Raw genomic sequence first — 21443 nt, 5'->3', positions numbered from 1 at the left:
GATTACCAGCTCAGCTATAATCTCATTGAATGGCAGAGCTGACTCGATGGGCTGAATGGTCTACTTCTGCTCCTGTATCTGATGGTCTTTCTGGGTCAGTCAACTGTTTTATTTCATCCTGTACAGCCCAGTGACACTGAAGCTCATTGAAGGCCATCACCCCTCTCTCAGCAGGAGGAAGGGGGAACTGATTCAGGAACTTCATGGCAGTGAACCACAGATGAAAATTCACAGTCCCACGCTGCCTTCCAAACACTGATCAGGTTGGGGGGTCAACAGCAAATGATCCCCAGGCCTGACTAATTAGCAGCTCCTGCAAGTCCTGGTTAATGAGATGTAAATGCGCTGGCAATGTGAAGCTGTGAGAGGTGAGGTACAAAGTGTAAAGCTGAGCATTGGATCTTCTGTCTTCACATTCTGCAACTATCCAGAAGATGACTGAGATCTTGCCCCATGCACTTCTTCTTCCAGCCAGACCTGCAATGGAAAACATTGTTAAAGCTGGAAAAAGAACTTTGAACAAGAAAAGTCCCATTCATTCCACTCAGTTATATGCCATTCTAGTCCAGAAATAGGTCATTCAGCCCTTTGGGTCTCCCATTTAGAATATTGTGAGTAATTGTGGGCCCCATATCTCAGGAAAGATGCACTGATCCTGGAGTGAGTCCAAAGGAGACTCCTGAGAATGAAGGCTGAACAAATGAGGAATGTTTGAGGACTCTGAGTCTATTCTTGATAGAGTTTAAAAGGCTGAGAGGGGATATAATTGAAACTTACAGAATGCTGAAAGGCCTGGATGGAATGGGGTTTGGGAAGATATTTCCATTAGCAGGGGAAACCCCCTAAGACCGGAGGCCACAGCCTTAGAGTAAAGGGAAAACTCTTTAGAATGGAGATGAGGAGAATCTTCTTCAGCCAGAGAGTGGTGAATCTGTGGAATTCACTGCCACAGAAGGGTGTGGAGGCCAGGTCATTGAGTATATTTAAGACTGAGATAGATAGGTTCTTGAGTATCAATGGGGATCAAAGGTTACAAGGAAGTATCCATGATGAATTGGGTTGTGAAACTTATCAGTCATGACTGAATGTTGGATTAGACTCGATGGGCCGAATGACCTAATTTTTACTCCTATATCTTATGGTTTCTAAACAGCATGGTATTAAAGTGAAGTCCAGATACAACCTTCCCCAGTCAATTGATTTTTTATCTCCCTGTCAAATGGTGCAGAATCCTGGTTCTACTGATGCTGTCACTTCAAATCTCTGTTATGTCTACACCACTGAGGCCCACCAGGATTCATAGTGTCCCTACAGTGCAGAAAGAGGCCCTTCAGCCCATTGAGTCTGCACTGACTCTCTGAAGAACAGCCCACCCAGCACCACCCCATCTCTATAATCCCACATTTACCATTGCTGGTCACTTGCCCCACAGATCTCTACAAATTACAGGGCAATTTAGACTGAGGAGTGACCATATAGAGTGGCAGAGATACGGTAAATAGACAAGGGCTTTTCCTTGGGGTAGGGGAGCCCAAAACTAGAGGGCGTAGGTTTCCGGTGAGAGGGGAAGGAGGGACCTATGGGGTAACTTTTTCACACAGAAGGTGGGTGGTGCATGTCTGGAATAAGCTGCCAGAGGAAGTGATGGAGTCTGGTACAACTACAACATTTAAAAGGCATCGGGATGGGTATATGAATAGGAAGGATTTAGAGGGACATGGGCCAAATGCAGGCAAATGGGGCTTGACTAATTTAGGGTATCTGGTTATCATAGATGAGTTGGACCAAAGTGTCTGTTTCCCTTCTGTATATCTCTATAGCTCTAATCCACCTAAATTATGCATCTTTGGACTATGGGAGGAAACCCACACAGCCACTGGGAGAATGTGCAAACTCCACACAGACAGTTGCCCAAGGTCCCTGGCACAGTGAGGCAGTAGTGCTAACCACAGAGTGACCTAAAAGGTGAATCGGATGGCAGGGTAAAATCACAAATAATCTTTGTGTATGTGCTGACAATATTAACAGCAGAAAGCTGAGCCAATCCCACCAAGTTGTTCAACGCAATTGATATAAGGGCATGCTGCCTCAGAAATGGCTGCACTGTGGATCTCCCTTTTTGGGAAAACAAACCTCTACCTTTTTAAGAAAGTGGGGCAAGCATTGAAACTTGCTGGTGCATGTTCTCAGGAACGGCTGTTCAAATCTCTACCCTCTGGTATGACCATGAGTAAAGCCTGAGGTGTCACCAGCTGCAGAAAGTTTTGCCGAATACCAACATTGACGACATTGACTGCAAGTTCCATGGGTGTCCACTAGTCCCTTTCGTCCTGAGAGAATTCATGGTAGGTAATGACATCCTTCATAGTTCAGGCATGTTCTACCACAATAATATCCTAACTTATTCCTAAAAGTCTCAGATCCCATCACCTTGTCCAGTTCCCACCTTTGAAACAGGCAACCCTGACTTTCAATTTCACCGTTTCTCTGATTCAATCGACTTTCTTCATACCATGATGATGTATTGTACTGTGAACCCCAGCTCTTCACCTTGCATTCCCTTTAAGTCTGGTTTCTGTCATATTAAATTGTCATCATGGTTCACAGAGGCAGCGAGAAACTAAATAATAAAGTAGGGCTCATAACATACCAGATATCCATTCCAAGCTGAGTAACAACCACAGACTTTACACATTGAATATCATCAGTGATATCATCATCCAACAAACCTACAATAGGAAATGAATAAATTTAGTTTTTAGTTTTTAGTTGCTCTTTTAGAACAAAACCATTGTGCCATTAGAGAGAGCCAAGCTGAAGTTAGGGGGTATTTAGGGCAGGCCACACAATCCCAGCAAACAACTCAATTGATAGACTCAAATAGAGTTCACATCATTAAAAAGTGCAACTTCCTCTTGCCCCACTGTGTCAACAGAAAGAGGAGACAAGTGACAGTTTAACCTGATGGTCAACCCATTTCAGACAAAGGGTCAGCTTCAGAAGGTTGGGCCATCATGGTGGGGATTGAACTGATGTTGTTGGAACCATCAATAAATCTCAAGCCAGCCATCTAAACTAACTGCCCCCAACATCAATGATACCTCACAAACAACAGTGACATCTCTTTCTAATAACAAGGTGATTTCCCCAGGAAGGAATGGTGACTGAAGGAGAGTTACGTACTGAGCATTACATCAATCAAGAAGCTGTATTTGGTTGACCAATATCTCACCTTTCAGGGAATATCTTGTTTGCTGAAATCTAAGATGGCCCATGTTCTAGGGAAGGACAAAGAAAAATCTTCAAAGACACTCCATTTCCTCCCCCCCCCCCACCCCCCATCGGAAGTACAGAATCTCTGTTATCAATGACCCTGGGAAGCACTGAGGACCAGAGGGACCTTGTATGACTACTGGTCCCTTAAGGTATTAGGACAGGTAGATAAAGTGGTTAAGAAAGCATATGGGATATTTGTCTTTATTAGTCGAGTCGTAGAGTTAAACAGCAGGGGGGCGTTCTGCTGGAAATGTATGAAATGTTGGTTGGGCCACAGCTGGAGTATTGTGTGCAGTTCTGGAATCCACATTATAGGAGGGATGTGATAGCACTGGAGAGAGTGCAGAGGAGATTTACTCCTGGTGCCTGGGCTGGAGAGTTATGAAGAGAGATTGGATAGACTGGTGTTGTTTTCCTTGGAGCAGTGGAGCTGGAAGGGAGGGCATGATTGAGATGGATAAGATTATGTGGGCATTGAGAGGGTAGACAGGAAGAAACTTATCCACTTGATGAAGGGATCAGTGACCAGGGACACAGTATCACAAAGCTAGTCCCTTTTTGTTTCTAAAAGCTGTTCCTTGGTTCAAGAATACTCTGTCCTTGATTTGTTTCAGAGGGGTAATAAACCAGGCTGGGCTCCAATCAGTCTGGTTTGGTACAGAGATGAAAAGGGTTTTTTGAGAGGCCTTTTTAATATGTGTAAACAGGTGAGACTTCAGGCCAAAGTGGTCGTGTTTTAGAAGTGACCTGTATAAAGAGAGGAGAGTGGTCAGCTCTTTAGCTGAACTGAGCAGTCTTAGTTCAGTCTTGAACTGGTTGGAAGTTTAACAGGGAGCTGTGTGGAAACTCTCTCTCTCTTTCTGCCCTTCAACTTCAGTCTGTAAGCATGTGATCCATTCAAACTGGTTTTTAAAGGGAGTTTGCTCATTGGGGCAGTTATGTATATTTGGAACAGAAAAAAAGAACCCCTACAAATCTCAGTCTCGTTGGATAGGCTGAGTTCTGTAGGGGGTCTTTATTCTGTTCTTTGTGTTTCATTGCACAATTTTGTGAATACATTTTTGTCTGTTTTAAAATCTAGGAGCCAACCCAACTAACTTAATCCGGATAATTTTCACGACTCCTACTGAAACAAATTGCAAGGTTATGGGCTGAACTGACTGCTGAAGCAGGTTTTGAGTGGTCTAGCTGAGCCCCTAACAGACTGGGGGCTCTTTGCAGGACTGTAAACAATGAGTGGTCGGTGTTAGTGTTTGTATTTCGGGTGCTGGGTGGGTAGACAAAGCTTGGGATAGGAATGGCTCTTTCAGTCACTAAAGGTTTCTGGATGTGGATGCAGTGACTATGGATGTTTTGCAAAAGTTGAATAAGACCAAGCTGCAGGAATTAGCAGAGAAGCTGGAATTGGAAGTGTCTGCTTCTGTGGGGGAATGAGAGATAATTACATCAACAGCTCAGCATTTAAACTTGCTGGAGAAACCATCAGAATCTATAGAGATGGCAAGAATTCAATTGCAGATGAAGCAGCTTGAGTTAGAGGTGAGAGGTAAGGAAAAGGCAGCAGAAATGAAAGTTTGAGTTATAATTAGAAGCCGAAGAGAGGGAAAAAGAGAGAGCAGAGAATGAAAAAGAGTGTTTGAACTTCAAAAACTGACACTTAAAAAGGAAAGTCAGCTTAAAAGGCTGGAGATAAAGATTGAGGGTAGGCTCAGTGAGGAAGTAGTGCAAACACATGTGGAAGAGCAGAGAGTTAAAACAGCAAGGTCAGCAGCTGAAGGGGCTGATGACTATGAGCTGGTCCATAAAACATGGATTGGCTTCCAGAATCAATTTCAGTCGATGAGGGATAGAAATTGGGGTAAAGAGAAATTCTCATGTGGAAAGGGAATGGTAGATCTCAGTGAAGATCATCAGGATAACCTACCACAGGGTAAAAAAAACCTTTGAGGGGGACAAAGAAGTTAAAAATCTCTGGTGTTTTCATTGTAATAAAGTAGGCCACATAAAAACACAGTGTTGGTGTGCTCAGAGAAAGCCAGATGTATGAAAACCCGATGAGTAGCAAAAAGCTCAAGGGAAGTTAGACAACTGCTTCAGAGTGTACAAGATGATCAGAGGTTGATTAAGGAGGAAGTGCCAGATCTGCTTAAAAAATATACATGCAAGGGTAAAGTTTATTCACGTAGGCCAGGAGTAGGAGGTAAAGAGGTTACAATATTAAGGGACACAGGAATCCTTTCAGTCTTAAAGCTGAAGGATGAGGGACTATTGCTAGAAAAGGTTCTGGTAACAGGAATTCATTGTGAGACAAAGAGTGCTTAGTTATGTAAAATGAGGCTAGAGGATCCAGAAAAACGTAGAGAATTTGTAGTTGGAGTACTGGACAAACTCTCAGCTTCAGGAATTCAATTGGTCCTTGCAAATGATAAAGCTGATTCACCGGTAGGTGTGCTGCCTACTCTAGTTGAAAAGCCAGTGGAGATGCAGGCAACTGAAGACATGAAGAATGTTTATCCAGGAATTTTCCCTGATTGTGTGATCACAAGATCATGGAGTCACAAGTTGAAGCAGAAGAGATCAAAAGACACAGATAAGGAAGCTTACATAGTAATATCTGAGACCTTTTTTGATCAGATAAGTGGAACAGAGAAGAAGCAAATAGCTAAACATGCCAGTATCTTTAGCTCTACTAAACTGATTGAATTACAGCAGAAAGATGAGGAGTTAAAACAGTTAAATCAAAAGGCATTTTCAGATAAAGAAAGTTAATGCATTCCTGTGTGTTATTACTGAACAAATGATGTCTTAATGAGGAAATGGAAACTATCAAATATTTAAGCAGATAATAAATGGACAGATTCATCAAATTGTTTTGCCAGTAGGGTCTCAAAAGGAGGTGCTGAGAGTAGTGCATGAGCTATCACTTGGAAGTCGTTTCAGGGTGAAAACACAGGCTAAAACGTAAAGGCATTTTTACTGTTCAACAGTACAAGTTGTCATTGAATTACTGCAAGGTGTAGTTGAATTTTGCCAGACGTGTCATGCACGTCAGCTAATCGGAAAACCACAGGCAGTAATAAGACCTGCACCTTTAATACCTATTCCAGCATTTGAGGAATCTTTCACAGATTCTTGATTGATTGCGTAGTTCCCCTACCTCAAACAAAAAGTGGGAATAAGTATTTATTAACAATAATGGATGTGGTCGACTAGATTTCCAGAGGCAATCGCATTATGCAACATTACAGCTAAAAGGGTTGTCAAAGAACCACTTAGATTTTTTACTCGATACGGCCTGCCAATAGAAATCCAGTCAGATCAAGGATCAAACTTCATATCCAAACTATTCATAGATAACTTGGGAATAAAACAATTCAAATCTGCTGCATACCATCCAGAATTGCAGGGAGCACTAGAGAGATGGCGTCAAGCATTAAAGGCAATGTTGAGAGCTTATGGCCAGGATTATCCAGATGTTTGGGATTTGTACTTTTTGCGATCAGAGATGCACTGAATGAATCGATCAAATTCAGTCCATTTGATTTAATTTTGGGGTACGAAGTGAGAGGACCGTTAAAATTGATTAAGGAGAAATTAATAAGTCAGAATTCAGAGATCACCCATTTGGAATATTTGTCAAATTTTAGAGAATTACTAAATAGAGCTGGAGAATTGGCTAGACAGCATTTAAAAGTATCAAATTATACAATGAAACAGGAAGTGGATAAGAAATCAAAAATTCACAATTTTGCAATTGGAGCTGAAGTATTGGTGTTACTTCCAGTAACAGGAGAGCTTTCAAAAACAAGGTTAAGTGGACCTCATCAAATCAAGAAGAAATTAAGTGAGGTGAATGACTTGATAAGGATTCCAAACAGGAAGGAATCTCACAGAGTGTCTCATGTGAATATGCTCCAAAGTTATTTTGATCGGGAAGGTGTTAATGATTACAGCACAGAAAGAAGAGCCAAGTTTAGAGGATTCTGAATTGGACATTCCTCAAATCAAATTGGACATGCTGTTGGATGGGGATGAGGGATGGAAGCAACAGCAAGGAAAATAGATGGTCAAGGAGCGAAAAGCAAGGGAATAATAGCAGTCATGAAGTGATATAGGTAAAGAGTAGGTGTTAATAGCAGAAAATAGATCAGCTCTTCTGAGAACAAATCCCCATTCCAATCGGCCACTTTGATTTCATGCTCATATTTCTCTTAAAGGTCTCAAAGCAAGTTGAAGGAGCAGCACCACATTTTCCACATTGGTAGAAACTCTATTGATGCTGCCAGACCTGCTAAGTTTCTCCAGTGCTTTCTGTTTTTATTTCAGGTCTCCACCATCCAAGGTTCCTTGCCTTCCATTGGCATTGTACTCACTGGGGTTCAGAAGAATGAGAGGTGATCTTTCTGAAAACCTGCAGCTCTTGACAGGGTGACTGCTGCGAAGATGCTTTGACTCTTACATTGACATTCACCATAGTTGCTGAGATTAATTCAGTGGTGGGTTTTCTCACATATTCATTTGTTCCACGATTAGTGTGGTGTATCATTCACAAAGTTCACTGCAACAGCTTACCAATCCTCCTTTGACAGCTGCTTCCTTAGCTAGAAGGACAAGGGCAGCAGATACATGGGAACGCCACCACTTGAAATCTAGCACCAAACCCCCCAAACCACTCGTCATCCTGACATACAAATATATTGCCATTCCCCTAGTGTTGTTTGGTCAATGTCCTGGGAGAGATGTTCTCCCTCTAATGACAGTGTGGGTGTCCCTGCTCCCTTGGGGTGCAGGAACCTTCTCATGACCTTCTTGAGAATGATTAGGGATGAAGAATAAATATTGGTTTTGAGCCTCTTGACCCATGTTCCTGCCAGGCAGGTGCCCACTTCCCCAACCTACTCTTCAGGCTCCATGCCATCGTACACTGTAGGCCGGGAAACTGAAACGCTGAAACATTCAGAAAGCACCTTTTACATTTTCAGGGCCTCTCAAACTGTTTTACAGCCAATCAAGTAATTTTTGAAATGTGCCAGTTTTGCATTGAAGGAAATTTTTTTTATTCACTTGTGGGACATGGGCAATCCTGGCAGGACCAGCATTTATTGTCCATTCTTATGTAACTTTGAGAGGCTGGTGGTGAGCTGCCTTCTCAAGTCACCACAATCCATGTGCTGTATGTCGTCCCAAAATGTAAGTTCCAGGATTTTGACCCAGTGATGCTGAAGGAACAGCGATATATTTCCAAGTCAGGATAGTGAATGACTTGGAGGGGAGCTCGCAGGGAATGGTGTTCCCATGTATCTGCTGCCATTGTCTTTCTAGATGATCATGGTCATGAGTTTGGTAGATGCTATCTAAAGATCTTTGGCGAATTTCTGCAGTGAATCTGAGAACATAGAACAATGAACTTGGAACATTGAACTGTCATAGAGTCACAGAGTCATACAGATGTACAGCATGGAAACAGACCCTTCAGTCCAACTCGTCCATGCCGACCAGGTATCCCAAAGAAATCTAGTCCCACCTGCCAGTACCCGGCCCATATCCCTCCAAACTCTTCCTATTCATATACCCAGCCAGGTGCCTTTTAAGTGTTGCAATTGTACCAGCCTCCACCACTTCATCTGGCAGCTCATTCCATACATGCACCACCCTCTGTGTGAAAAAGTTGCCTATTTGGTCTCTTTTATATCTTTCCCCTCTCATTCCCTCTAGTTCTAGACTCCCCCACCCCAGGGAAAAGACTTTATCAATTTACCCAATCCATGCCCTTCATGATTTTATAAGCCTCTATAAGGTCACCCCTCAGCTTCCGACACTCCAGGGAAAACAGCCCCAGCCTGTTCAGCCTCTCCCTGTAGCTCAAATCCTCTAACCCTGACAACATCATTGTAAATCTTTTCTGAACCCTTTCAAGTTTCACAATATCTTTCCGATAGGAAGGAGACAGGAATTGCACACAATATTCTAACATGGCCTAACCAATTTCCTGTACAGCTACAACATGACCTCCCAACTCCTGTACTCAATACTCTGACCAATAAAGGAAAGCATACCAAACGCTGCCTTCACTATCCTATCTACCTGTGACTCCACTTTCAAGGAGCTAGGAACCTGCACTCCAAGGTCTCTTTGTTCAGCAACACTCCCTAGGACCTTACCATTAAGTGTATAAATTCTGCTAAGATTTGCTTTCCCAAAATACAGCACCTTGCTTTTATTTAAATTAAATTCCATCTGCTACGTCTCAGCCCATTGGCCCATCTGGTCCAGATCCTGTTGTAATCTGAGGTAACCCTCTTCACTGTCCACTACACCTCCAATGTTGGTGTCATTTGCAAACTTACTAACTGTACCTCTTATTCTCACATCCAAATCATTTATGTAAATGACAAAAAGTAGAGGACCCAGCACCGATCCTTGTGGCACTCCACTGGTCATAAGCCTCCAGTCTGAAAAATAACCATCCACTACCACCCTCTGTCTTCTACCTTTGAGTCAGTTCTGTATCCAAATGGCTAGTTCTCCCTTTATTCCATGAGATCTAACCTTGCTAATCAGTCTCCCATGGGGAACCTTGTCGAACGCCTTACTGAAGTCCATATAGATCACATCTACTGCTCTGCCCTCATCAATCCTCTTTGTTACTTCCTCAAAAATCAATCAAGTTTGAGAGACATGATTTCCCACGCACAAAGCCATATTGATTATCCCTAATCAGTCCTTGCCTTTCCAAATACATGTACATCCTGTCCTTCAGGATTTCCTCCAACCAGTTGCCCACCACCGAGGTCAGGCTCACTGGTCTACAGTTCCCTGGCTTGTCCTTACCACCCTTCTTATACAGTGGCATCACGTTAGCCAATCTCCACTCTTCTGGCACCTCACCTGTGACTATCGATGATACAAATATCTCAGCAAGGGGGCGCAACAATCACTTCTCTCGCTTCCCAGAGTTCTCGGGTGCACCTGATCAGATCCTGGGAATTTATCCACTTTTATGTTTTTCAAGACATCCAGCACTTCCTCCTCTGTAATATGGACATTTTTCAAGATGTCACCATCTATTTCCCTACAGTCTATATCTTCCATATCCTTTTCCACAGTAAATACTGATGCAAAATACTCGTTTAGTATCTCCCCCATTTTCTGCAGCTCCACACAAAGGCCGCCTTGCTGAACTTTGAGGGGACCTATTTTCTCCCTAATTACCCTTTTGTCCTTAATATATTTGTAAAAATCCTTTGGATTGTCCTGATTTACCAAAGCTATCTCATGTCCCCATTTTGCCCTCCTGATTTACCTCTTAAGTATACTCCTACTGCCTTTATACTCTTCTAAGGATATACTTGATCTCTCCTGTCTATACCTGACATATGATTCCTTCTTTTTCTTAACCAAACCCTTAATTTCTTTCAACATGCAGTATTCTCTATACCTACCAGCCTTCCCTTTCACCCTGACAGGAATATACTTTCTCTAGATTCTCGTTATTTCATTTCTGAAGGCTTCCCATTTTCCAGCCGTCCCTTTACCTGCGAACATCTGCCCCCAATCAGCTTTTGAAAGTTCTTGCCTATTACCATCAAAATTAGCCTTCTCCCAATTTAGAACTTTAACTTTTATATCCGGTCTATCTTTTCTCATCACTCTTTTAAAAGTAATAGAATTATGATCACCAGTCCCAAATGACACCTCAGTCACCTGCCCTGCCTTATTTCCCAAGTTTTGCATCTCCTCTCATAGGTACATCCACAGAACTGAATCAGAAAATTTCCTTGTGCACACTTGACAAATTCCACTCCATCAAAACTCTTAACACTATGACAGTCCCAGTCAATGTTTGGAAAGTTAAAATCCTCTACTATAACCACCCTATTATTCTTATAGATAACTGAGATCTCCTGACAAATTTGTTTCTCAATTCCCACTGACTGGTCTATAATACAATCCCAATAAGGTGATCATCCCTTTCTTATTTCTCTTTTCCATCCAAATAACTTCCCTGGATGTATTTCCGGGAATATCTTCCCTCAGTCCAGCTGTAATGTTATCCCTTATCAAAAACGCCACTCCCCCTCCTCTCTTGCCTCCCTTTCTATCCTTCCTGTAGCATTTGTATCCTGGAACATTAAGCTGCCAGTCCTGCCCATCCCTGAGCCATGTTTCTGTAATTGCTCTGATATCCCAGTCCCATGTTCCTAATCATGCCCTCAGTTCATCTGCCTTCCCTGTTAGGCCCCTTGTATTGAAGTAAATGCAGTTTAATTTATTAGTCCTACCTTGTCCCTGCCTGCCCTGACTGTTTGACTTGCTTCTGTCCTCAACTGTACCAGTCTCAGATTGATCTCTTTCCTCACTATTTCCTTGAGTTTCCCCTCCCCCTCCACCACCGCATCCACCACCCCCCACCCCACCTTATCAGTTTAAATTCTCCCAAACAGCTCTGCTTGTATTTTAGTCCCCTTCCAGTTTAGGTGCAATCTGTCCTTCTTGTACAGGTTACTTCTACCCCAAAAGAGATTCCAATGATCCAAAAATGTGAATCCTTCTCCCATACACCAGCTCCTCAGTCATGCATTCATCAGCTCCATCATCCTAGTCCTGCCCTCACTAGATCGTAGCACCAGGAGTAAACCAGATATTACTACTCTCGAGGACATCCTTTTTAAATTCCTGCCTAACCTTCTGTATTCTTCCTTCAGAATCTCAACCTTTTCCCTTCCTGTCTCGTTGGTTCCAATGTGGACAATGACCTCTTGCTGGGCCCCCTCCCCTTTGAGAACATTCTGCACCCTCTCTGAGACAACCTTGATCCTGGCACCAGGGAAGCAACACACCATTCTGATTTTTCGCTGCTGGCCGCAGAAACGTCCGTCTGTACCACAGACTAGAACGTCCCCTAACACAATCGATCTCTTGGAACCCGTCTCAACTATACCAATCTCAGATTGATCTCTTTCCTCACCATCTCCCTGGGTCACACCCCCCACCTTTGCATTAAAACCAGTCTCAATACTAGAAACTTGGCTGTTCGTGCTACATTCCACTGACAATCCATTACCCCTACATTTTCCAAAACAGCATACCTGTTTGAAATGGGGATAACCACAGAAGACCCCTGATCTACCTACCTACCTCTCTTACCTTTCCTGGAGTTAACCCATCTATATGACTGTGTCTGCGACTTTTCTCCCTCCTATAATTGCCATCCATCACAGCCCCTTGCTCTTGTAAGTTCCTCATAGCCTCAAACTGTTGCTCCAACTATTCCATTCAATCTGATAGGATTCACAACCAACAGCATTTATTGCAGATATAATCCTCAGTAACACATAAACTCTCCCTAAACTGCCACATCTGACAAGAAGAGCATATCACTCTACCAAAGGCCATTTGTACTTCCAAGCGACAGACCCAGAAAATAGCACTGTCCTCTACAAAACACTGCTCCAGGCTAACATAATACTTATGGCTTATATTTTATGGTCAATCAAGAGACATATCTCAATAAAACATAGAATCAAGAAAGAACACAATATATTCATTACTGCTGACTGAGAGCAAGGCCCCAAAGCCACATTTAAATCTATTCACTTCTCTGTCTCTGTGCTCTGACCTCTCCCAAACAGGTTCCTCATGCTCAGTTGTGAAGTTCACTGTTTGTACATTTTCCCAGATGCAGTTCGGTGTTCGGTGATACATGAATTAAACAGCAAAGGCAGGAACTGTGCAGGTTCACTGCTGTGTCGGGGAGCAGTGTGGGTTTCCCTCTCTCTCTCTTTCTCTCTCTCTCTCCCCCTCTCTCTCTCTCTATCTGTTCTGCACTGACCTCCCCAATACAGCACAAGATCAGGCCCTTTGGCCCATCATGTCTGTGCTGACCTTAACATTATTGTAAACTAATCTCACATGCCTGCACATGGTCTGTACCCCTCAAATCCCTACCTATGTCTGTCTGAATGTCTCTTAAATGTGGCGATTGTCTCTGCTTCTACTGACTCCCCTGCCAGTGCATTCCAGAAACCTACCATGCTCTGCGTAAAAATCTTGCCTCTCACATCTTCTTTAATCTTTCCCCCCCTCACTTCAAACGTAATCCTCCTAATATTTGACATTTCCGGTCTCTGACGATCCACCCTCCCCTTGCCTCTCATAATTTTATCTACTTCTATCAGGTCACCCCTAAGATTCTGACACTCTCGTGAAAACAATCCAGATTTGTCCATCCTCCCTTTATATCCGATACACTCCAATCCAGGCAACCTCCTGGCAAACCTCTTTCCCACCCTCTCCAAAACCTCCACATCCTTCCTGTAGTGTTGCAACCAGAATTGCACACCATACTCCAAAATGTGGCCTTCCAGCTGTAATATCACTTTTATACTCAATGCCATAACCAATGAAGGCAAACGTACCAGGTGCCTTCCTTACCACCTTATCCAGTTGTGTTATTACTATCAGGGAGCTTTGAACTTGTACCCCAAGATCCCTCTGTGTATCAATGCTCCTCAGGGTCCTGTCATTTACTGTACATTTTCCATTGCATTTGATCTGCCAAAATGCATCACCACATACTTGTCTAGAGTAAACCCCATTTGCCATTTCTATACCCAACTTGCCAATTGATCAGTATCCTACTGTATCCTTTGGTGACCATCCTCACTATCCACAACTCCATCAATGTTTGTGTCAGCTACAAACTTACTAATGAGACCACTTACATTTTCATTGAAACCATTTATACATTTTACAATCAGCAGTGGTCCCAGCTCTGAACCTAACATAACACTAGTAATCACAGAGCTCCAGTCAAAACAACACTCCTTCACAACTATCCTCTGTCTCCTGTGACCAAGCCAATTTTTTTAATCCAACTTACCAACTCACTGTGGATCCCAAGTGATTTAATCCACTAGACCAGACTACCATGAGGAACCTTGTCAAATGCTTTAGTAAAGTCCATATAGACATCCCTATCTTTGTCACTTCTTCGAAAAACTCTATCCAGTTTCTGAGATAAGACCACCCTTGCATAAATGCTGACTATTTCTGTATAGCCCATTCTTTCCCAAATGCGAGTAATCCCAGTCCCTAATAGTCTTCTCCAATAATTTGCCTACCACGATGTAAGGCTCACCAGCCTAAAATTACCTGGGTTATCCCTCTTGTCCTTCACAAACAACCAACCAACATTGGCCTCTCTCCAGTCTTCGAAGGCCTCACCTGTGAGACCTCACAGGAACGTGCTGGTCCTGAACTCTGATCAACTGGCCTTTGAAAGATTTATCCTCAGACTCCCCCAATCTAATTTCTCCAGTTCCTGCCTAATTTTGTATTCATATTACTGATCGTCTAGATGCTGCTACTGTACATTGGTGAGAGAGGTGATTGATGTTAGGGATGGTGTAAATGAAGCGGGCTGCTTTGTCCTGGATGGTGTCAAGCTTCTTGAGTGTTGTTGGAGCTGCACCCATCCAGCAAGTGGGGAATATTCTATCACACTTCTGACTTGTGCCTTGTAGATGATGGACAGGCTTTGGGGAGTCAGGAGGTGAGTTCTTGCTGCAATATTCCTAATGTCTGACCTGAACCTTTAGCTCCTGTATTTACTGTACATACTCGAGTAATAGTCATATTTTTATAACTACTTTTTAAGGTAAAATTTTGGAGGTCAACAATTACATGGATACTACTTTTGAAGGGCTGAAAAAAATGAATTTTGGTAATTCCAAACACCTGGAGTGGTACTAACAGCCAGAGGACTGGAAGACCTGGAGCAGAGCAGAACAACCGGCAGATTGGAAAGCTGGAGCGGAATATGGCGGCCTGCACACTGACTCATAAACATTGATCTATTATCTGTGAAGAACTGGGGTCAACTTTTACATGAGATAAATGGAAAATCCCAGGTTATTTGGCCAAAAATAGGGGGTTGACTTTGACATGAGATCGACTATTACTTGAATATATACGGTATATGGCAAATCCAATTTAGTTTCGAGTCAATGGTCACCCCCATGAAGTTAATAGTGTGGGATACAGTGATGGTAACACCATTGACTGTCAAGGAACAGTGGTTAGATGTTAGATGTCTTGTAGTTGAGAATGTCATTGCCTTGCACAAATGTTGCTTGCCACTTGTCAGCCCAGGCCTGTATACTTTCCAAGTCTTGTAACATTTGGACTGATTCAGTTTTTAGGAACTGCAAACTTAGTAATCAAATTGCAAACCACAAACTCCCACAGACGGCAATTTTAATGGCCAGATCATCTTTGTTCTTTCAATTACGTTGGTTCAAGGTGAGAAATTAACTCTCCTGCTCATCTTTGGAAAAGTGCAGCTACCTGAGAGGGCAACCAGGGTCCATAAGGCTGTGCCACTGACAGTGCTGCACTCTATCAGTATCGCAGGAGCTAGAAACGCTGCCTTGGCAGTTATGCTTTGGAGAACACTTTAAACTCACATCCTCTGGTTCAGAGGTTGAGAGTGCTATTCATGGAACCACAGCAGGTACAAGACAAAAACAAGATGGATGTAGTGTTAGTCAACTTACTGCTACAGTTGATTTGACAAAGATTGTAGCTGAATGTAGGTGTACCATCATTGCACCACTCCTTGTTGTTAATCTGGAAAATCCCATAGTTAGTTGATGTGATTATTCCAAGATAGCGGTAATGTCTTTTTAACGTTGTGTTGTATCCACTTTCAATGTCAACCATACACACCCCTAAAATTAAAACAGCACAAGGACACGATTGGCTGTAATATTTCACAAACACAAGTTTGACTCACTTTTAACCTTTACTTTTTTGGTTTGCTCACAGTCACAAGAATTTGGTCAAGTGCACTCACTGAAAGATTTTCCAACTATCGATGATTCCTCGGACATCCCCAGAAACTGAAAGTTAATTCCATGAGCACTGAAGAATGACAGCAGCCCTGAGAAGCAGATTCACAGGAGAGGGTTTTTTTTTGCCTACTTTGCAATGTTTTTGATGAATCTGGAAATGGAGAATTAAAGCCTATTTGGCAGAATTAGGTGATTGGTGACGCAAAGTAACCAGGAAACTACCTAACCAGAAATCAATGTCCAATTCCGGAATTTTGCAGTGTTGTTGGTTTTCAGCACAAAGAGCAAATTGTGCAAAGATTTAACTTGAGTTAACTTGGCATTTGTAAAATGTTTCAAATAGCTTGGCCATCCATCGCTCTCAGATAATTGCAGGTTCTTGTTTATACTTCAGTTAGTGTTAACAGTGAATGCATACTGTACGGAGTCACGTGACAGCTAAAATGGGCACCAACCTCACTGTTTGGAAAGTGATTGGTGAATTCCTTCTATTGTGTTCATCATATACCAGCTCAGAAATGCCCAGAAGGTCTCTGCTGGTGTTTCTACTCCATGTAAGCCTCCTCCCACTTTGCTTCATCCCACCCTTTCACCGTAACCTAAATCCACCAACCCATTTCATCGACCATCTCTGTCGCTCAAATTGCGAGGAAGGTTTAGATCAATTTTTGGAATGTTAATTCAGGATCTCCGGACAACATTTTCAGTACATGTAGAACACTACATTGTTCAATGGCCCCAAAATCTCCTGCAGTTGAAATCTTCTTTCATTTTGTTTTGTTGCTCCCTCTGTTGTTCTGTCATAAATTTGCTCCACTTAGATTTCAGTTACGTTGCACCTCAGGCCTTTCTCTGACTTTTATTTTGATAGTTAAGTGTTCTCTGGGGAGTAGTGATGGTGGAAATTCAAATTCAGTTTGAGTGAGAGCACATCAGGTCTCAAACCAGTGTCCTCAACCTAAACAAGGCCAATTACTGAGATCTGGAGAAAGAGTTGCCTAAAGCAGGAAAAATTGACTGAGGGGAAAATTAGCAGATAAGCAGTGGCAGATGTTTCAGCAATATTTTGGAACACTTAGCCAAAATTTATTCGGGACTAAAACCATGATTAAATAAGAAGGATGTACCACCTGTGATTAGCAAAGGTAGACAAGGAGAGTATGCAATCAAAAACCAAGGCATACAAAGTAACAAAAATTATTGGTAGGCCAAAGGATTGGGAATCTTGAAGGAACCAGCAATGCATGACTAAAATGCCAATGAAAAAAAAACTGTGAAACTAAGTTGACAAGAAACATAAAAACAAACAGAAAGAGCTTCTGCAAGTTTACAAAAAGAGAGTAGCTAAAGTGAATGTGAGGCTCTTGGAAGATGCAACTCTCGGGAATTAATAAAGGGAAATGGCAAATGAATTAAACCAGTATTTTGTTTTGGACTTTGAGTGAGAATGCTGTGAGCATCTGAAAGATAACATGTAAGCAAAATGCTAATGGGAACAAGATTCTTCAATCGTCACCATCAGGAGGGATAAAACATTTGACAAACTTATAACTGACTAGTTGCCAGGACCTGCTGGCTTGTATTCAAGAGCTTTAAAGGAAGTGGCTTCAGAGGTAGAGGAAGCATCGGTTATAATATTCCAGAACTCACAAGAAACTTGGAGGGTTCTAGCAGATTGGAAAATCACTAATGTGCCACCCTTGTTCAAGAATGGAGGGACACAGAAAGTAGAAAACTATAGCGTAATACATTGACAGAAGTTACATGACACCAGGATCTCGTACAATATGTTTATTTGAAATCACAAACTTTTGGAGCACTGCTCCTTCGTCAGGTGTCATGTGACTTCTGACTTTGTCCACACCAGTCCAACACTGGCACCTCCACATCACACCTACCATTGAAAAAGAGTTAGAGTCCATTATCAAGGAAGACATTTGGAAAAGCTTAATGCCATCAAGCAGTGTCAACATAATTTAATGAAATGGATTTGGAAATGGAGGGATAGAGATGAGGTGGAGATCAAACAGAGCACTACAGAACCTAACATCAAATCTGATGAAAAGTCACAACCTAAATCTCTTTCTCTGCCTTCAGATACTGACTGAACTGTTCGGTTTCTCTGTCCACTTTCTGTTTTTATTTTTGGCCTACCTGCAGTTTCTTATTTGCTGAGACCTGGAGATGCACCGACCTGAGGAAGGTAAAACCTTTTTCAGCTGTTTCCTCCTTCTCTCCTCTCATGCTTTCTCTTCCTGGTAGCGGCTGGCCCCCTGTAGCTGGGGGCTCTGTATAACCCAGCCCGACATCACACAGTGCATTGACTCTCTAACTCACTGACAGGAACCTAACATGAACACTATTGTGACAGGCAATGAGGTGAAAGAGAGGGCCTAGTGTGGCTACGTAAATGCACTGGGCTTTGTTAAAAAGCAATGAAACAGTGAGACTCACAGTCCGCCAATCTGTGCCTGTGAAATCCATCTAATCCTTTATCCTTCAAAATCCGAGCAAATTCGCATTTCTCATAGACCTTGGCACCTATTGACATAAGCAGGAGACTGAGAAGTAGGAGTGCCCTCATTAGCTCAGCCGTCTCAATTGATTCTGCTCTTACACGGAAATATTATGTTCAGCTCACAAAGTTCTGCAAAGACAAACCTGGAAAATAATGAGAGAAAGAAAATGCATTTTGAATGACAAAATGTGCCAATGATTTAATGATAATCGAACTGTGGAATAAGGGGAAGGAAGAGGAACAGCTGGGGGACCAGGACAGCTTTGCTTAATCTCTCCCCTCTATCTTTCTGAAGGCTAGATACAACAGCTTTACTTCTCATTGCCCAAGAGATGCACTTGTCATACGTTGGACAGGTTCTCTGCCACAGAAAGTGGTTGAGGCCAAAAACACTGAATGTTTTCAAGAAGGAATTATTGACCTTAGGGTGAGAGGGATCAAAGGGCATGGAGGTAAAAGCAGGAACAGGGACTGAGTTGAATAATCAGCTCAAAGGGCTGAATGGCCTACTCCTGTTTTCTATGAGCGACTGAAGTCTCATCACGTGATGAAGGAGCTGGGCTCCAAAAGCTTTGTGATTTTAACTAAACCTGTTGCACTATAACCTGGTGTCATGTGAATCCTGAGGTTGTACAGGACATTGGTAAGGATTCTTCTGGAATACTGTGTCCAATTCTGGTCACCCTGTTATAGGAAGGGTTCAGAAGAGATTGACCAGGATGTTGCTGGGTATGGAAGATTTGAGTTAAAAGGAAAGGCTGGGACTTTTTTCCCTGGAGTGTAGGAGGTTAAGAGATAATCTTGGAAAAGTTCATAACATAATGAGGGATATAGGTAAAATGGAAATTTACACACTGAGGGAATCAATGAATATAGGGATGTCAGGAAGTTGAGAATGAAGTTCAAGATCAGACATGTTGTCTTTTCTCTAGGATGGGGGTTTTCAAGGCTCGGGGGCACATTTTTAATGTGAGAGGAGGGAGACTTAAAAAAAAACATGAGGGGTAAATGTTTTTACACAGAGAGTGATATGCATGTGGAATGAACTTGCTGAAGAAGTGGGGGATGTGGGTAAATTCCAATGTTTTATAAACATTTAGATAAGTACATGGATAGGAAAGGTTTGGGGGGGATGTGGGCTAGGAGCAGGCAGGTGGGACTACCTTAGTTTGGGATTATGTTTGGCATGGACTGGTTAGACTCAAGGGTCTGTTTCTGTTCTGTATATCTCTATTACTCTCTGACCATGGCCGATCTTGAACTTCATTCCCAACTTCCTGACTTACCCCTACATTCATTGATTTCCTCAGTGTGTAAATTTCCATTTTTAAAATTTAAGTGTGGGATTAGGCACATTTGGTGATGACTAACACACCATCCCCATCACTGCGAAAAATGTCCAACTGCCCATTGATCAGATCTGCTAATTACTCTGCTCGTAATCTGTACTAAATGTGAGGCGATGGTTATTGTCAATGGACTAAGAATCCAGAGACCTGGGAAATGTTCTGGACAACTGGGTTTAATGGAAAATGATGGAATTTTAATTTATTTTTTGAAATAATCTGGTATCAAAAGTCTGATGACCACAAACCATTGGCAATTATTGTAAAATCTGTCTTCCAGATGGGCCTAGCTTATATTTGACTCCAGACCCACAGCAATGTTATTGACTCTTACCTGCTGTCTGAAATAGCCCAGCAAACCACTCCGTTCAAGGGCAAAGAGAGATTGGCAGGACGTGCTGGCCCAGGCAGCAACGTTCCCATCCCATACATTAATTTAGAAAAGGAACCCAAAGGAGGAGTGGCCTACAAAATGTGCCCTAAAAGTAAACTGCCCACTGACTCCAGGCAGGGGAACAATAATCTACAAGGTCACAATCTTGAAGAAGGAAAAGAAAGTCCCACAGTCCAGATTCTACTACCTTGTGAAATGTCCTGCCCATGTCTCTGACATCTGCATGTTGAGAGTCAACCTGTTGAGTCTGCGGTAGAAACCCATAATCCTGAGAAGGTATTGTTCTTGAATTGAGGGACAGCTGAGGAGTCACTTGGTTCTGCTCCTGGGCTGATGGCTTGGATTTTGTGCTCAGTTCCCAGGAGTGATAATTGAACCAATGACTTTCTGACTCCCAGGTGGGATAGTCCTACCCCATTGAGCTCGGCAACTTGATCATCCTTGACTAGGCAGTCATTCCTTTAAAGATTCACAGGGTGTGACAGACGGCAATCCACCTGACATGCATAAAATTGGAACCAGTCCCACCCAATGACTCCGCTGAGACAGTGCAAAGATATTAATGTAAGATCACAGAAATTAGGAGAAGGAGCAGGTCATTTGGCCCCTCAATCTTGCTCTGATAGTCAAAAAGATGCTTTCATTCATTCACAGGCTGTGAACATCATTGGTGAGGCCAACATTAGTTGTCCATCTCTAATTGCCCAGAGGGCTGCTAAGGTTCAACCACTTTGCTGTGGGTCTGGAGTCACTTGTAGGCCAGACAGTGTAAGGATGACAGATTTCATTCCCTGAATGGCAATAAGGAACCAGATGGGATTTTCTTGATAATTCACAATTAATTCATGTTCGCTATGAGACTCTTAATTCCAAAGTTTTATTGAATTGAAGTTCTAGTATCTGCTGTGGTGGGATTCAAACCCAGGTCCCCAGAACAGTACCTGAGACCTGGATTGATTGTCTAGTGATAATAGCACTGGGCCATCACCACACTCCCCCATCTTTAACTCTACATTTCTGTCAGCACTCACACCCTCAATCCTCTTGTCAATCAG

The 21443-nt window shown here is 42.6% G+C and overlaps 1 protein-coding gene across 1 annotated transcript; it reads right to left on the bottom strand.

Moving 5' to 3' along the window:
* Positions 1-410: 410 nt before the first annotated feature.
* LOC140485882 (lysozyme C-2-like) lies at positions 411-18714 on the bottom strand. Its single transcript, XM_072584331.1, has 4 exons — positions 18585-18714; positions 15795-16007; positions 2651-2729; positions 411-477 (listed from the first exon to the last, which is right to left on the bottom strand). The coding sequence occupies exons 1-4, from the start codon at positions 18712-18714 to the stop codon at positions 411-413; spliced, it is 489 nt and encodes a 162-aa protein (XP_072440432.1).
* Positions 18715-21443: the final 2729 nt, after the last annotated feature.

This window comes from Chiloscyllium punctatum, chromosome 15 (assembly GCF_047496795.1).
Source record: "Chiloscyllium punctatum isolate Juve2018m chromosome 15, sChiPun1.3, whole genome shotgun sequence".
Taxonomy (NCBI): domain Eukaryota; kingdom Metazoa; phylum Chordata; class Chondrichthyes; order Orectolobiformes; family Hemiscylliidae; genus Chiloscyllium; species Chiloscyllium punctatum.
The sequence above is the reverse complement of the archived record's forward strand: the minus strand, read 5'-3'. Positions and strand labels throughout refer to the sequence as shown.